The sequence below is a fragment of the Gymnoscopelus microlampas genome (assembly GCF_963454915.1).
Source record: "Gymnoscopelus microlampas genome assembly, chromosome: 8".
NCBI classification, from domain to species: domain Eukaryota; kingdom Metazoa; phylum Chordata; class Actinopteri; order Myctophiformes; family Myctophidae; genus Gymnoscopelus; species Gymnoscopelus microlampas.
The window spans coordinates 51,103,524-51,123,569 of NC_139945.1; the positions used below are offsets into that span (position 1 = coordinate 51,103,524).

Sequence of the window (20,046 nt, forward strand, 5' to 3'; positions counted from 1 at the left end):
TCAAGTACATTTTAAATTTTGGACTTTTACTTGTATTTTTATATTGCAGTATTGGTACTTCTACTTAAGTAAATAATTTGAGTACTTTTTCCACCACTGTTAACATGACAGCAGTGCTATGCAGAGAGGAGAGGAGAGGAGAGGAGAGGAGAGGAGAGGAGAGGAGAGCCCGACGGACCGATGACAGATTTTTGGGGTAGCCTACGATCCTAGACCGATAACCAATGTTTTGAGCAACATTTTGTCAAAAAGGGTGAAACAGAGGAGAGGGGAGAGACCTACCAGATAGCACCACCTCCACCAGCTCTCCCTCCTGGATGTCACTGGCAGCTTTGACCAGCTGGAGGATGTTGTTGGTGCTCGTATCATGTTTGAAGAGCAGGATCTTGTCATACATTCCATAGAAGCCACATTCTGGGAACTGGAACACAAAAGGGAAGATATTATGGATTATGTACAGTGGTTCTCGAAACTTTCGGTGGATAATGTAGAACTCTTTCATATTGAAATGGTTACGGTCAAAACTACTGGTCCTTTCACTGTGATCAGATTTAACTAATTAACGTTTACTCAACCTAAGAAATCAGACATAAATGCAGAGACAGCAAAACGTGTTGGCAACATAGAGGACCCCCCCCACCCCCGTTTTTATTTACATTTGTTAAGTTAGTATTATTAAATATCACTAGTATTATCACTATTATAATTTAACAGGTATTTGTCAGGATATGCATTTCTGTGTCTTGTTTTGAAGTGTTTCTGGTTCTTATTTTGTAGTTTTGTTCTATTGTTTCCTGTCCGCCCCTGTAGTACTGTACCTGCCTTGTCTAACCTGTCTTGTGATTTGTCTGTGTACTGTCAGGGTTAGGTGTTGAACGAGGACCCAAATGCAGACACTGAAGGCAGGCAGGTCAAATCCAGCAATTTATTAACAAACTCATAAACAAGGCAGGCAAATAACACTGAACACGCATGGAAGACATATGAGGAACTAACAAGGAACACATTGAAACACAGGGTTTAAATAGACTCAGGGATAACAGGACACAGGTGAACTCAACTGACAATCAACACTGGGATAGGCTCGAGGACTAAGAGGACACAGGTGGAAACACAGACAAATCACAAGACAGGTTAGACAAGGCAGGTACAGTACTACAGGGGCGGACAGGAAACAATAGAACAACACTACAAAATAAGAACCAGAAACACTTCAAAACAAGACACAGAAATGCATATCCTGACAGGTATTAGTATTAGGATAACTTGTATTGACTGATATGTAATTAGGCTACCTATTTATTTTTATTTATAGTTATTACTTTCTGATTATTGAATTTAATTTTTTAACACCGGGTGTATAGATAGAAAAGAAAATGTTTGCAAGAAGATAAGAAATGGAATGCAAATATGAAATGTAAACGTGAATATATGGCAATAAAAGTATTAAAAAAAAATAAAAAAAATAAGAAATCGTAGTTTTACTTGAGTAATATTTGCCTACAGTAACAGTACTTCTACTTGAGTAGGATATTCTAGTACTACTGTTTCCATTCCGAAAATAGGATGTCAGCGACTTTTACTTAATACTCACACCAATTTTTCATGGGATACTTAGCATTTCCATTAAGCACTTAAACTCGCAATACTTAGTTGACCAGGGTCAGCTCTGTACTTGGTTCACTCTTTTTCCCTTTACACCATATCTCTTTGCAGAAAACAGCCGATATACCAGCTTGTAGATCGTCTACTTTTGGAAAATGTTGACCCCAGAATAGGGAGGCTGTTGGTTCATGGACCTTTTTCACAGATGTATCAAAAAGTAAAGGCAGACACAGTGGGTACAGCTGATTTAAGTGTGTACCAGTTAGCAATCACTGATTTTTCAAAAAATAGCCAAAGTATAAAATAATGGTTATAGCTAAAATCTAAAACAAGACTGCAATCTGTCAATTGCTAACTTGCGCCTTGAGAAAGAAAACGGAAATAAAGATAGTAAACAAACAAATGTTACGGTCATCTTGTGTGACATATGTCCTTGTGCCGATTCACCTCGTGTGCGCAATGTTCGTATGCCCACTTATCCGGTGTGCCCTGATGTCTAGAAACTCGTGTGCCCAGATGTCCAGTGTGACCATCTGTAGTAGTTACTGAACTGTAGTAGTTACTGAACTGTTCTTTCCCTTAAAGTGTCCTGAAAAGGCATTTTTTCCTCCCTGTTCTGCCCTTAAAAAGGCACTGTTTTGCCCCTGGAAATAAGTTGTTGTCACTACACACTCATTATGAGGCGAAAGGAGATTTGAAGAGGTCCTTGACCAGTTACTCAGATTAATTAGCATCATAAAAGCAGTGATCATCAAAATAATTCAGCATTTTAAATGCCCTTCTTTGTCCCTCTTATTGCCTGGGAATCCCCTGAAAATTTACTGTCTTGGCGATGGCAGGACATGTGAATTTGACATGGACATGCTAAGGACATGGACATGCCAAGGACCATGGCATGTTGAGTGCTGCAGCCTACTTGGGTATGATTCTACTGTGGGATATGGACGGTGGTCTGACACAAATAGACACACAGGCGCAAGTAAATACCTTTACTCATCGGAGGACTACATCAAGTCTGGTGGTCTCCTGCCCTGTGGTATTGTGAACTCTTGTGAACTCTTGGCCGTGTGCCCATTCATCTTGTGTGACATATGTCCATGTGTCGATTCATCTTGTGTGCCCACATGTTCGTATGCCCACTTATCCGGTGTGCTCTGATGTCTAGAAACTTGTGTGCCCAGATGTCCAGTGTGACCATCTGTAGTAGTTACTGAACTGTTGTTTCCCTGAAAGTGCCCTGAAAAGGCATTTTTTCCTCCCTGTTCTGCCCTTAAAAAGGCACTGTTTTGCCCCTGAAAAGAAGTTGTTGTCACTACACACTCATTATGAGGCGAAAGGTGATTTGAAGAGGTCCTTGACCAGTTACTCAGATTAATTAGCATCATAAAAGCAGTGATCATCAAAATAATTCAGCATTTTAAATGCCCTTCTTTGTCCCTCTTATTGCCTGGGAATCCACTGAAAATGTTTTGTCTTGGCGATGGCAGGACATCTGAAGTTTCAAGTCTGGTGGTCTCCTGGCCTGTGGTATTGTGAACTCTTGTGAACTCTTGGCCGTGTGCCAGTCATCTTGTGTGACATATGTCCATGTGCCGATTCATCTCGTGTGCCCACATGTTCGTATGCCCACTTATCCGGTGTGCCCTGATGTCTAGAAACTCGTGTGCCCAGATGTCCATTGTGAGCATCTGACCTTATCTGCATTAAACGTTGGTCATCAATGTGAATTAATATATTTTTACAATGTATATATATATCATCTTTCTTTGTATTCATGACATAATAGTGATGTCATCAATCCTATGCCTATTTGTTCATGCCAGTGCCGAAGCTTAATTTGATTGGTTGGACTTCACGTGACATATGTGCATAGTGCCTATAAAATACTAGGACGACGGCGGATGAGACTATATATATATATATAATAATTATATCTTTGTATATATATATACATATAACTAATATACTACTATATAACTAATATACTACTATATAACTAATATACTACTATATAACTAATATACTTACTATATAACAAATATACTACTATATAACAAATATACTACTATATAACAAATATACTACTATATAACTAATATACTACTATATAACTAATATACTACTATATAACTAATATACTACTATATAACTAATATACTACTATATAACTAATATACTAGTATATAACTAATATACTACTATATAACTAATACACTACTATATAACTAATACACTACTATATAACTAATACACTACTATATAACTAATATACTACTATATAACTAATATACTTATACTACTATATAACTAATATACTACTATATAACTAATATACTACTATATAACTAATATACTACTATATAACTAATACACTACTATATAACTAATATACTACTATATAACTAATATACTTATACTACTATATAACTAATATACTTATACTACTATATAACTAATATACTACTATATAACTAATATACAACTATATAACTAATATACTACTATATAACTAATATACTACTATATAACTAATATACTACTACATAAATAATATACTAGTATATAACTAATATACTACTATATAACTAATATACTACTATATAACTAATACACTACTATATAACTAATATACTACTATATAACTAATATACTACTATATAACTAATATACTACTATATAACTAATATACTTACTACTACTATATAACTAATATACTACTATATAACTAATATACGTTGTGTATATGTTGTGTACTCCTTTCGACATGACGACCCTGAATACAGTACTTGCGCTGCTTCACAGGCGCAAGTAATGACACAGATGCGTTCCCGGTCTTAATGGCTTAATGGGTTAATTAGCTGCAGCTGTCTTATTCCGGCTGTGACATGTCTGTGGAAAGGGTCCATCATTGGTGATGATGAATAGGCTCTATGCACAGCAGCCATATATGATAATGAATTGGGCCCCTTCCTTACTTCCTTCACAGGTGTTACCAATGATACTAATTAAGGCTCTGTTCTATTTAGTGTGGCATAGTGGTTGTCATATTTTCAAGGACCCCCATAACTCTGAGAGTGTACAAATGCAACCAAATGGACCCTTACGGGTCCATTTGGTTGCATTTGTACACTCTCAGAGTTACACACCCACCATAAGAGGCCATTTGGGAACCAAAATGGAGTGTTTCTAGTGAGCCAACATGCACGATATCAGCACCCTGACCAGAATGGAACAGAGCCTTCATTAGTATCATTGGTAACACCTGTGAAGGAATTAAGAAGAAGCCCAATTTCTTCCCAATATGGCTGCTGTGCATAGAGCCTATTGGAACACAACAGGGCCCGGCTCTCCATGTTGGTTGTGAATGAATGGTGATGGAGGACTACGTGGCACCAGTACTGACTGCCTGCTGTTTGAACCACATCCACACACACACAGTCTGCTGGGCCTCTGGTACAGATGACAAGAGTGCTTTGGTACAAACGACACTGACAGTGAACACAACGTCCAGCTGAGACCATCAAGTCATATGACTGGAAAGAAACACTGGCTGCTGACCACACACACACACACACACACGCACACGCACACGCACACGCACACACACACACACACACACACACACACACACACACACACACACACACACACACACACACACACACACACACACACATACACACACACACACACACACACACACAGCCATGCGTGTGTATCCACATAGCATAGGTCACACACTGGCCAAGGTCCCACATTAAAGCCAAAGACCAAATCTACAGTTGCTCAGTTACATGTGGAGAATGAGACAAAGTAGAAACATTATATCCTGTCCTATCTGTCTGTCTGACACACACACACACACACACACACACACACACACACACACACACACACACACACACACACACACACACACACACACACACACACACACACACACGTGTTTCCGAGAAGGCCCTCCAAGGATATTAGAGATGAGAGCGTCAGTCAGAAGTCGGCAGAGCGACAGGGCGCTGTCATAGGGAAACCCTGCGCTCCTGAATAGTTAATACCGTCTGGTTCACTTTAGCAACCACATCACACAGTACACCACACACACACAGAAGAGACAGAAAGAAAGAATTAAGATAAAGAGAGAGACAACAAGAGAGAGGTTTGGGGCTGATAAGGTGACACTACAGGTACTCACTCTGAACTACCAACAGTCCACCCTCTCCCGTGCGTGTGTGTGCGCGCACACACACACACACACACACACACACACACACACACACACACACACAGTTGTTGTTTTCCTCTTGGCAGAGTCAGGATTCCCATGATTCCACCATCTGGCAAGGTTCTGCTCACTTACAGGAAGGGGAACCCTTGACTCCACCTCGGAATGAAACACACACACACACACACACACACCTCCTCCCCAGTTACCACACCCTCCTTGCACACATCAGCACAGCCTGACTTTCCCGTTTCCAGTCTCTTCTCCACAGTCCGCACACGCACACACACACACACACACACACACACACACACACACACACACACACACACACACACACACACACACACACACACACACACACACACACACACACACACACACACACACACACAGTGGTGGAAAAAGTACTCAAATTCTTTACTTAAGTAAAAGTACCAATACTGCAATATAGAAATACTCTGTTACAAGTAAAAGTCAAAAATTAAAAATGTACTTGAGTAAAAGTACAAAAGTATTGGCATCAAAATGTACTTAAAGTACCAAAAGTAAAAGTACTAAATATTTGAAAATAGACGATCTACAAGCTCACAACGTGTCGCAATGCGACGCGTTGTGAGCTTGTAGAGCTGCTATTTTCAAATAGCCTATGTATAAAATAGGGCTAAAGTGGTTAATGTATGTTTCATTATATCATAATTTATATCTGAAAAGTAACTAGTAACTAAAGTTTTCAAATAATTGTAGTGGAGTAAAAGTACTGAGATGTAGTGGAGTAGAAGTAAAAGTATTGGAAATTGGAAATACTCAAGTAAAGTACAAATAACTCAAAATTGTACTTAAGTACAGTACTTAAGTAAATGTACTTAGTTACTTTCCACCACTGCACACATACACACACACACGCACGCACACGCACACGCACACGCACACGCACACGCACACGCACACGCACACGCAGTCTAGCCTTCCTGTTCCCAGCAGGCAATCGACATCACCACATCTGACTTGCAGAGCTTGTGTTGCTGCCAAGCTACACATGCAGTAGCTCCATCCAGGGGTGTGGTAGGTAGACTCACTGCCACTAATGATGCTACACAGTAAGTCCACCACACCCCGGGGGCTACCGTTACCACTTATGATGCTACTGCTTGTGACACAACACAGTCAACCAGACTGGCTCAAAGCCCATGATGCTGCCGGAGCTTGTGTGGGGAATGTGTGAAATTGTGTAAAGTTAGTTAGACGGAAGTCAAGTCTGTGGGAGTTAGCTGATGGTGTGACTTCATCAATCAGTGTGTCACAGACACACATACAGTATAGGCATACAGAGAGTCTGTGAATTAGTAGATATTGTGTCAATTGATAGATATGATTTATCACTGAAGGAACACTATAATACCAGACAGTATCGAACTGCAACTTTGTGCGGGCCAGATTACTTTTTGTCTGTGCGTACGCGTGCATCCAGTGCTTAGCTCTACAAGGCTAGGCAATAGGCTCTATGCACAGCAGCCATATTGGGAATGAATTGGGCCCCTTCCTTACTTCCTTCACAGGTGTTACCAATGATACTAATGACGGCTCTGTTCCATTTAGTGTGGCATAGTGGTTGTCTTATTTTCAAGGACCCCCATTTGAAGGACCCCCATTTGTACACTCTGAGAGTGTACAAATGGAACCAAATGGACCCTTACGGATCCATTTGGTTCCATTTGTACACTCTCAGAGTTACACACCAACCATAAGGGGCTATTTGGGAACCAAAATGGAGTGTTTCTAGTGACCAGAACAGAGCCTTCATTAGTATCATTGGTAACACCTGTGAAGGAAGTAAGATGAGGCCCAATTTCTTTCCAATATGGCTGCTGTGCATAGAGCCTATTACTATAGTATTGTTTCTGATGTTTATCCCTATATTTGGAAACTATAGCTACTGTACAAACAAACTAAATATTGTCAATCATTTCTATTTTGTATTGTGTCCAAATGACAAACTAAAAGCCTGTATTCATCTCGGCGCCTCAACATGTAGATCGTGCAGGCACAACATATGGATTTTCATTCCCACACCTTCATTAACTCGTGGGGTCAACATACAGGTATGGATCTTGTGCGCACACCTTCATTAAGTCGTGACCCACAACGTACAGATCTCTTTCCCACAAGTTATTAGGTCATGGGCACGACTCATGACTATGACATTCACACGACTTAAAAAGATGAACAACACTAGTTCACTACATGGTTTTCCCATGTAAAAAAATAAATGGGCCTGAAAATCTAGTAGCGCTGATACGTCATGCGTCATTGTCTTGGACAATCAAATCCAGATGTTAAGTTGGACGGACGGACGGACGGACGGACAGAGAGACAGACAGACAGACAGACAGACAGACAGACAGACAGACAGACAGACAGACAAGACAGACAAGATAGAGACGAAGGTTGAACTACAGAGAGAGAGAGAGAGAGAGAGAGAGAGAGAGAGAGAAGGAAATGTGAAATAGATGTAAAATCTATATTTCTCTGTATGGGCTCTTCAGTACGTAACCACCAGCCTATAAAACCGTGGCTTTGTTGGATGCTACTGAACCACAGCTATTGTTTCTGTGGCCCAGACAGCTTGGCCACAGCTGATCAGAGAAGGCCTATATCCAAACTGATATATTTTGTAACCACCACCGCAACCCTGGCAGACACACTCTAAATGAAGCCTCTGTGATTGTGCAAACTAGTACAGAAAAGGCTTCAAACTTTCCCACCTCAAGACTCCAAACTCGCATGACATTTTAACTGCATTTATTCTTATATAATTCAGTCTAAAAATGAATCAATCATTTGGATTGCCGCCCACCCCATGAATCTACTTCTGCCGCTAGAAACCAGGAACACCCAGATACAAGACAACAACAGGCCGCTGACTACACACAAGCCCCTCAGACAAGCCTCAGACTAAACTCATTTATACGCCCCCACACCCCCTAAGATGCTTCCAACCCCTAGTTTGTTAGCCTCATAGTGATTGCAGTGCTGACTACACTACAACCACAACGTGCAACTCAAGAACAAGATTGGTCATATTATCCTCCCCTTATAGTCCAACACACACACATTATGTACCGACCTCAAGTGCAGTTGCCACAGCTGTAGTGACCACAAACAGTGGTGGAAAAAGTACTCAAATTATTTACCAAAGTTAAAGTATCAACACTGCAGTGAAGAAATACTCTGGAATTCAAAATTTACTCGAGTACAAGTACAAAGGTATTGGTATCAAAATGTACTTAGAGTACCAAAAGTAGAAAGTACTCATTATGCATGCATAATATCCCATTTCACAAGTTTTCCAAATGTATAAGATGTATAAAAATAGCAGATCTACAAGATGTATTTGATAATAGCAGATCTACAAGCTCACAATGTGTCGCACCGCAATGCATTGTAAGCTTGTAGATTGGCTATTTTCAAATGGCCAAATGTATATAGGGCTTAAGTGGTTAATGTATGTTTTGAAATAATAAAACAAATCTACAAAATTGTACATAAGTACAGTACTTGAGTAAATATACTTAGTTACTTTCCACCTCTGACCACAAGTCTCCACAGACGTACTGTACTAAAGACACCAAGGACCTCAGTACCCTCCAAACAGAGTTGAATCTCCTCTCCCACCGTTGCAGTTTGCATTGGAAGTACAAAGGTAAAAAAAGAGCTGGTATGTCTTTATGTCAACACAGTGATTACTACATATCATCTCCGTCGGGTGGAAACCTCACATGTCCAAAACTGTTACTATTCAGGATTCAAATTTAAAAATAGCAAAATCTAAAAGCTCAAATCTGCTACTTTTATGTGACGCTGTGCTATGATCAAGTAGGGCATTAATGTACAAAAAACTACCCAAAAAAGTTAGAATGTGAAGATAAGAGGTTTCTCCCCGACGGCAAGAAAGTATGTGTACAAAAGCATGCACGCCCATTATACTGTACGTTGGCACTTCTGCATTTGTGGGCTTTGCACAGTCGGCTTGGCCGGTGAGTGGCTGTGTGTTATCGTATGGCGGTGCTGCAAGTGCAGTGCAATGCATTGTGGTTTGCCTGGAGACAGGGCTGTGTCTCTAGCCTGCCGTCTTTAGGTTTCCAGGGATCAGGTTCCCTTTGCCTCGCCTCGCCTGCTCTGTCGCTGCTCTTCGGGCCAATGGAGCCATTATGACAGAGATGAATTATGGACTAGGCCTTATCTGCTCTACCTCCCCTCCATCTATACAGTACACGTTCCCCTCACTGCTCTTTACCTGTCTTTCTCATTATAGAGCCTTCCCACCTGCCCCGCTTGTCTCATCCTCCATCTTGTCTTCATTCCTGTCTCCCTCCTAGTTCCTGTTTCAATTACCTCTTTCTTTAACTCATTCGCTTTATAACATGTGCAACCTCAAGAAGGATCAAGTACAGTAAACAACACTGCAAAATCCAGACTGTTATTTCAACGCTGAAAGTGTACCCAGAATCGCAGAGAGAAGGATACAACAATCAAAGTGCTCTCTTGTGAATTTGTTTTTCCTTCTCCCTCGCCTCGTCCAAGCTCTCCAAAACCAGTAAAATCGCATTCAATGTGGTCCACTCCCTCTGTTGCAAGCTGATGTAATGTTAGTGCTGGCTAGCAGCAGCCCTCGGCCAGGCTAGCAACTCCGCTATCCTACGTTTGTTCAGGGGGGTTGATGTTTTGTTCTGTTCGGGACATAGCAACGTTCTGGACAGAGCCAAGTAGACCGGTCATGCAGGCAGAAAGGAAAACCTATAACTCTACATATGAAATGGAGAGACATAAGAATCACTTCCAAGATTCATCCTCACTCTCACTTTGAGTGTGAGTGTGATCAGATGAGCTGATCGTCCATGAATTATTGTTCCTGCAGCCCTCAGACCTCAGCAGCACTGGCGGACGCAAGACCACAATGGAGAAATACTCTGATAATCATTATGCAGAATGGTCCATTTCACAATCACATTATTATTGTAATTAGTAATGCATTAATGTGTCCATCCCTTTACTGTTACAGCAAGTAAAGGTGGGGCTACTTTATGCGCTGCTGAATAGCTTAAACTATAATAATACATAATGTATGTTCTGTATTAATAATCCAAATCTGCAACGTATTTGAGTAAATATACTTAGTTACCTCATACCACTGCTCAACACTGAGCAGTACTAACCAATGCTGTTGTCAGTGTCGGTGCTCTGTTGACAATGTCAACAAGGGACAGGTTTACCTGAAGCGTGGTGGTGATACTAGTTCAGCCGTTATTGAAAACAAACAGACTTTCACACACAGATGAAAACGTCAGCACTTACTGGTAAACCCAACACAATGAGTGAGTAATGTCATATAGTGTGTACACTTGGCAGACATGCATGTGCATACAGTATGTACGCACACAGGCACGCACGCACACACACACACACACACACACACACACACACGCAATCTCTATTATCATAATATCAATAGGTTTGGTGTCATGGAACAAGCTCACTGAGAGTGAAATTGGAGCTCAAAAACATTCTATTCACACACAAACACACATCCGCGCGCACACACACACACACACACACACACACACACACACACACACACACACACACACACACACACACACACACACACACACACACACGCAATGATGTCATGCTGCCTCTCCTTGTTTCCTCTCCTCAGTGATGCTTATCCTTCTGTTGAGTTCCTTACCATGTTCATCCCCCTGGTCTGGTGGTGTTTGCGTTTATTTACTGTTAACAGTGACACTTTGGGCCAAGGGAGATTTCATCAAGTTTAGACTTCACAATCTCCCCAGTGGCCCGAAACAGTTGTCAAGTACTGCTTCAAATAATAATGGCTAACCTGTATTTACAGGGTGGGTTGAATGAGCACGCATGCTCTTTCACAGCAATGACCTGCCTGTCCATCACTGACATTCATTTCGTTTTTTGGGTGTGGGAAGAAACCTACGTGAACCCAGGGAGAACATTTAAACTCTAAATTGTGGGTACACTTGTGGACAACATTTTCAAATATAATCTCTTTCCATTCCATTCAACAACCCTAAACGCATATGACATTTGACAGCCATCTCTGACAACAACTACATACCATGAAACAGTACTTGTAATCACACAACGCTGGTACTGTACGTTCAAAGAATGTGTCCCCCTTCCTGTTGATGTGGGGGCTAGCCTGTGGAACTTAGCCAAGGCAGGGGTGTCCAACTCATTTTAGGTCACAGGCTAGATTAGCCAAAATGTGACTTTGTGCAGGCTGGACAGTTTTTAGCCGCATGCGCTAGCGAGCGGCTCTGTATACAGCACCAGTCTTAGTCCGCCACCCGAGTGAAAAGTCTCGACACCTGAGTCAAAAGTGTCGACACCTAAGTCTCATTGGCTGTCCTGGCTGTCCATCACACTTCCCCCCGTTTAAGCTCCCCTTTTAAGCCAAGAAAAGGGGAGCTTAAGGGGAGACGAAAATGTAATGGACACGTTAGTCAACGAATTAGACGAGACGAAAATGTTAGGGCGGGACGAATGGAGAAGAGATCCAATCAGAATTACTCTTTTTGAGGGACTAGTTGGGAAGGGATCCAATCAGAACGATCCTCATTGTTAGTTAGGTTGAACCACCCGGAAGCACACCATATTAGGGGCCAGCATGGACGAACAGAAACCACAACAAGGCAACGCACGGAGTTACACAGCAGAGAGAGAGAGAAAGGGAGACAGCTTCAGCCAGGATGGTTAGCCTAAATGCTAGCGTGCTTCATTAGACCTAGTTTGGCTATTAAGTTATTATTATTTGCCCATGTTCACACTGACTTCAATCTTAGCTATTGTTGGGAAGACCTGTGTGGTGTCACAAAATGTGGCCACTACTTATATAAAAAACATTAGAGCGTTAATTTGCGACGCTAAATGTTGCCAGGTTTGGCGAGAGAAACAAGCAATCCAAAACAAGTAATCAGGTCTATGAAAAGATTGGGGCCAAAAAAGGCTGCAACATGCGGCTTTATTATGACTTTGGTCATACTTGTTGTCTGTGCGTGTGTGCTCCCGATGCTGGGAAAGGAACGAATACTGTCATAGAAATCGGCCACACTCACGACACACAATAACATTCTTATAGGCTATTGATTTGAGGTGTAGGACTAAACGGGAATGTGTTTATATTTCCTTTGCGTGTCATGCTCTGTCATGTGTACATGCAGGAGCTTTCAGCGTGCAGTGTCCAAACGGCCTTTCGGTGTGCCTGTGGTGCACACTGCATTTGGAGCGAGTGTGCACATGACGCGCTTAATTGTTATAATCAGAAGCCTTATGTTATGGTCTATTAACGAACTGGAACTTGTTTTGTTCATTTGAGATTTGGCACTTGGTACTACTATTGACTTAACACAAAGCCACGTTAGTGTGATTTCAGTTCAACCCTGAGATGCTAAGATGTCTACGAGCATTGGTCCTACATTTAGCTATATGTTGTGCATGTACTGCATGTGTGAAGCATGCAAGTGGTGTCCGGCTGAACACCACTTGCTTCATCTTTTGATCCTCCCCACCACTTCCCCCTCCAGTTACAGTCAGCATGACAATTTACAATTTATGGCATTTAGCAGAAATTAGCGTGCACTCTTATCCAGAGCGAATTACAAGTGCAAGACCAGAGTAGATGGCATACACTCTGGTCAACAACCGACAGGGTAAATAAATAGTCACTTAAGTAGAGTGCAAAGCAAACAATTTAGTGCTTCAAAGAAACTATGACACCAGGTAAACATCAGACCTAGCATCAACACACTATCAAAATAACATTCTTAACATTTGTAAATCTAAATGACATTTTAGACATCTGCATAGTACAACTAGCATGTATCAATAGCGGTGACAAGCAGGCATACAAGGAGTGAGGAGTGCAAGGGGCTGAGGTGGAGTCTGAAGATGTGAGACGGCTGAGTAAAGGGGGAAGTGAGTGTGCAGTTCTGACAGCGAGGGAGAATGTATTCCACAGCATGGGAGCCAAGAGGAAAGAGTCTAGGAGGACATGTGGAGCATTGGCCAGGGTGTCACAGGGAAGGGATGAACAGACTTCCTGTGTTAGCTGATCTAAGAGACGTGGTAGGGGTGTGCCGCAGGCTAGCAGCATTCTGTTGCATTTGAAGGGGTTTGAGGAAGCATGCCGGAAGACCACCTTGGACTGCCCAGCACAACACACACATACACTCGCGCGCATGCGTTCTCATGCTCTGTACTTCAAACATATAAGTGTGTGTGTGTGTGTGTGTGTGTGTGTGTGTGTGTGTGTGTGTGTGTGTGTGTGTGTGTGTGTGACTTAATGTTGTTTGTTTAGTTGTTTTGGGGTATTTGTCACTGTATACAATACATATGCAACATACTGTACGTATGTGAAATTTGTCCTCTGCATTTTACACATCCTTACAATAGGATCAGAGGGTAAAGTGCCATTATTACCCCCAGGGAGTCTATGAATCGGAGAGAACATAAAATCAAGAATCAAGAGATTAACTGGAACGAGGAAAAGCCTAAATGTTTCAGTATTGACAATTGGATGTAATTCTTTGGACTTTTTTGGACTCTGTCTATGACAATGGGGGGGACGATGGATCCTGGTCTATATAAGGTCCTATGTGGAGAACAGGCTATATACCTGAACCGTATGAACTCTAACTGCATGGAACATACTGTAAATACATCTCAGACAAAGCACTGTGCTTGTGCTGTTAGAAAAGAGGAAGCAATTTGTGTGGATGTACCAAGTGTAGACCCAGGTGACACTTTTATGGGACCAAAAGGACACTCATGCCTTCCCAAAAGGTGGTGGCCTTTTATATAACCTTATATAACATTTATATAACCACCCAAACAACCTTCTACTGTATACACAGCGACACTCGATCCCTTCGAAAAAAGAACGTTCTACCTCTTCACTTTACGGAAAGCGGAAACTGATGTTGTTATGCCCAGTAATGACAGCCCGTCTGAGGTGTGGTGTATTGTGGTGCTGAGGAGGAAGTGTCCCTTAATGTTAGAGCGGGAAGGAACACAAGGCAGATAAGAACACCAACGCCAATGACACATGTCGTAATTACACTGTCACACTGTCATCTAAAACAGTGATTCTCAACCTGCGGGTCGGGGCCTACAGGTTGGACCCCTCCTGACCCCATCCTTACCAATGATACTAATGAAGGCTCTGTTCCATTCTGGTCAAACAGAGTCAGGGTGCTGATAGTGTGTATGTTGGCCCACTGGAAACACTCTGCTACACCAGTGGGACTGAAATTGGGGTCCAGGGACCCTCATGGTTCCTTAAGGGGTTTCCGAATGGCCCCTTGCGGGTGTGTAACTCTGAGAGTGTACAAATGGAACCAAATGGACCCGTAAGGGTCCATTTGGTTCCATTTGTACACTCTCAGAGTTATGGGGGTCGTGGAAATCTGAAAAATCTGAGAACCACTGTGCTACACTAAATGGAACAGAGCCTTCATTAGTATCATTGATAACACCTGTGAAGGAAGTGATAATATGGCTGCTGTGCATAGAGCCTATTAACGATTTAATTGTGTTTGGCATTGAACATTGGAACATATGAAGCCTTTAAGGCTTTGTAATCAAACATTACACAGGGCAGATGACAAGGGCATATGACAGATGACAAGTAACTGAAATATACAAAGAAAGTATGGATATTGATATTTAATCATTTTATACATGTAAAAATAGCAGAAATAGCTGATCTACAAACTTTGGGACGTGTTGTAAGCTTGTAGATCAGCTATTTCTGCTTTTTTAATCTTTGAAAATTGGGTACAGCCTGAGTTACAACAAAATGAGTTGCTATAGCATCCTATAGTAACACAGTATAAAACCCTGTGTTATACTTCAAAACAGGCTCAAAACGTGGTGTGATCTTTGTAGATCGGATATTTTCCCGGGAACAAAGTCTTTTCCAAAGGGGAAATGGGGCCAATGCGGGGCCTAAATACAGTCCTTGACATTGAAAATGAGAGCCAGTGACCTGTATACACGCATCAACCACAGTGAATCAGCACTATACGTGGTGTAGTTGGTATGACACGGCCTCTGTAAACAGTTGACGTTTTTCAGCCGTATATGGTCCTTCTGAAAGCATGTGTCTATAACAGAAGCCGCTTATCACAACAGGAACCTGATCCAGCCATTTTATAGAGAAGAGGAAACGTTACTGCATCCCTTCCAACAACACGACATTGTTTAAACATCCACGTCTTACTGTGTAACTAAACATACAAGCCCTGCACAAGCGCGCGCACACACACACACACACACACACACACACACACACACACACACACACACACACATTATGGACACATCTCATAATCCATTCTAATAGGCTACTGCTTGTGCACGCGTGCACGCGTTTGGCCCTACACTTGTGTGTGAGGGCCAAACGTCAGTAGAGTACAGTAGAATTTGAAAAAGAGACAGAGCCCATTTCCTTTGTCCTCACAAGAGAAATGGTTTGTTTCGTGGTTAGGATTAGACATTTACAGGTTAGGGTTTGAGTTATGCCTGCTTTATTACAGGCTATACTTTTACGTAGTTGCACGCCGGTGTCAAGCTCCGAAAATAGCTGATCTACAAGCTGTAGATTCGCTGTTTTTTGAAATGCCATTCACAAAATCGGCACCCTAAAATGCTAATATCCTCAAAAGTATAGCGTGTGTGTGTGTGTGTGTGTGTGTGTGTGTGTGTGTGTGTGTGTGTGTGTGTGTGTGTGTGTGTGTGTGTGTGTGTGTGTGTGTGTGTGTGTGCGTGCGTGCGTGTGTGTGTGCGTGTGTGCGTGTGCGTGTGTGTGTGTTCATGCTTCTGTCCGCCTGTTAAGACTCTCTCCAGCAGAAAGCCTCGTAATATCGGGACCACAACACCCCTTCGTCCTCGTGCGCTCGTTCAAGCGACCAGGTGTTTTAATGAGGCGTTGCCGAGGCGGCGCACATGTTTTAAAAAGACGTCATTACGATTTGCCCTCCCTTAGACTCTTGACAACCACTCACCGCAACGCGGGGAATTTCTTCGGGGCCTTTTGTGTGTGTCGGAGCCGCGGTGTTAACAACAGAGCAAACGTATTAGCCGAGCCCGTCTATTTTTAACAGCCATGAGGTCACACGCTGACGGAGGAGGCATGGTCGTCACATGACAAGACTGAACATGCATGACCTCACCCTGTCCACCTGTCAGCACCTGTACCGTCCGCTGTGCCAGGTTACTGTTTATATTGAGAGAGAGCAGAGCAGTGACACCAGTCGTGTAAAGTACCGTAACTTTTTTACTCAAGTACTTTACTTAAGTACACTTTTGAGGAATTGTTACTTTCAATTGTCTGTACTTTTACTCCTACTCCACTACTTCTCAGAGGCAAATATTGTACTTTTACTCCACTACAATTATTTGAAAACTTTAGTTACTAGTTACTTTGCAGATATCAATTATTACATTACAAAACATACATTAACCACTTCCGCCACTATTTTATACCTAGGCTATTTGAAAATAGCCGATCTATAAGCTCACAACGCGTGGCATCGCCACGCGTTGTGAGCTTGTAGATCTGCTATTTTCAAACATTTTAGTACTTTTACTTTTGGTACTTTAAGTATATTTTGATGCCAATACTTTTGTACTTTAACTTAAGTAACATTTTGAACACATGCCTTTTACTTGTAACAGAGTATTTCTACATTGCGGTAATGATACTTTTACGCAAGTAAAAAATGTGAGTACTTTTTCCACCACTGAGTGACACACAGAGAGAGCAAGAGGGAGAGAGAGAGAGAGAGAGAGAGAGAGAGAGAGAGAGAGACCGGGAGAGATCAGAAGAGAGCAAGAGAGACAGAGGGTAAGTAACAGAGTGAGAGAGAGAGAGAGAAATGTTGAGAGAGAGAGAGAGAGGACGGTTGATAGAGCGAAAGAGAGAGGAAGGTTGACCTACAGAGAGAGAGAGAGGGAGTGAGTGAGAGAGAGAGACAGACAGAAGAAGGAAACTAAGAGAGAAAATATGATCCGTTGTTTATGCATTAAAACAAGGGAGTGAGTGACAGCTGCTCTTTGCCAAGAGGCAAGGTAATAATGCAATACTTCTGACGTGTCCAAACGGTGGGGCTTGGCACACACACACACACACACACACACACACACACCGAGAGAATGAAATGAAAACAAGCTGGGGAGGATGAATAAAAACGAGGCTCACAAAGGGCATGACGAACGAAGGGAAGGGTTTAGAGAGGCTTGACGTAATGTGCCCATGTCAGCCCTCGTTGTACTACGCCGTATCGTGTTATGAAGCGTGACCGGTTCAAGAGTCTTGCTGTGTGCTGTGTTTGGTTCTTCTTCCACACGAGCAACGAGGCTCAGGGTCATGCATGCTGCCATGCACGCTGCAACGCGCCGCCACGCCTTCACCAAGCAGGCAGGCAGCCACCACTACCGCAACTCCATTCAGTCTTCCTGTTTGTGTCACTAGAATATTCCCCTGTGCCTTCACTACTATCGGCCTCCTCTCACCCCTCACACACACACACACACACACACACACACACACACACACACACTACATTACTGTACTTATGAGCTCATCAAAATATTAGGACGGCAATTTTATGAATGCCATTTTTAACACTAGAAAGTGTTAGGGTCAAAAATAGCCAGCAAGCATTTCATGTTATCTATAAAAATTGTACGTATGCTCATGTGTTTTGGAAATTTACAAAGTGTTTTGGAATGAGGTGAAGAACGAGCTGAATACCTTGACCTGGATATCATTTGGACTTGTCAACGCTCCAGTGTGTACTTGCAGCTAAGGTATCCAGTGCAAGGAACAGTCACAATGCTAAATTGATCAGAATACTCTTATATATATATATACGTATATATAAGGGGGCACGGTGGCGTTTGCATGTTCTCCCCGTGTTTCCTAGGGTAGTTAATATCCTCACAAAAAAATGCAGTAATCCTGGTCGCTATACCGCCTCCCCCATGACAGCCGGAGCGCCTGATGGAGGGGAAGGGAACTGGTTGGAATAACGTGTTCCTTCCACGCTCTACGTCCAACCGGGGAAACCCCCCTCCTGTCAGGTGACAAGAAGGTCAGTTGGCTCTCATGCATTGAAGGAGGCATGAGCTCGGCTCTGGGCTCCCTGGGCTGGCGGGGGGAGTGTAGCGCCCAGGATCACTTAGATAATTGGCACCGGGTGAAAAAGGGTTACAAAATCGTGGGATGCATTTTTTAAAAAGGAATACTCTTCTATACAGCAAGAAAGACCATACTCAAGCTTTGGATCCATGAGGACATTCCTACACTGGATGATTGGTATAAGGAGGTAATGAGCGTGGTACCTTTGGAAAAACTGACTTATATCCTCCGTGATAACATGGAAGGATTCACAAGGGTACGGCAGCCAGTCCTGAATGCAGTGGACCCCTCTAGACTGAGCTTCAATGTACCTTATTGAACAGTATTATGTAAAAATGGGAAAATACTCTGGTAACCTGGAATACGCAATCACGTCAAAACGGTGGTGTACTTATGTCTGTTTGTTATTTTTTTATTATTTTATTTTTCTTGTCTAATGTAATGTCTGTGTATTGTGGTGCCCGCTATTGTCTTTGTGTTAATAAAAAAAAAAGGTGGTTCTACACAAATTGTATGCTATAACAAATGTTAAACTATCAGAACTTCAATAAAGAAACATATAAAAAAAAAAAATCAGGGGCAACGAAAACCCCCAAAAATATTTTATTTACATGCATTAATTAATACGGTCATCCGACTGCATGGTTAGGCTAATTCTGCCATTTATGCGTAAAACGGCGGAAGAATAATAATAAAAGGTAGAGAAACAAGAAGGGACCATTAGCACTACGTGCTTGGCCCCTTAAAAATATCGCTATCAGCCATTGTTATTCTAAACATGGGTATGGGCCCAGAATTTCCATATTGGTGATGAAAACCTGAATCTTTTCCTAATTGTAAGCCTAATTCTCTTTCAACCATAAAACAGCCATTTATTTTGAGAGGGCGACAATAGCATATCTACCGATCTGGACATTTTCGGTTAAGATATTTGGTGTAGAGGGAAAGGGGGAGGGGGCCAAACCCGCCTCAATTTAGTATA

The 20,046-nt window shown here is 42.1% G+C and overlaps 1 protein-coding gene across 2 annotated transcripts in view; it reads right to left on the reverse strand.

The window, feature by feature from the left end:
- prkd2 (protein kinase D2) overlaps positions 1 to 20,046 on the reverse strand; it is a 70,398-nt gene that overhangs the window by 34,840 nt on the left and 15,512 nt on the right. For both annotated transcript variants that reach the window (XM_084063838.1, XM_084063837.1), the window contains exon 2: positions 283 to 421. In XM_084063838.1, the coding sequence (XP_083919964.1) occupies positions 283 to 421 (139 nt within the window). The remainder of the gene's footprint in view (positions 1 to 282; positions 422 to 20,046) is intronic.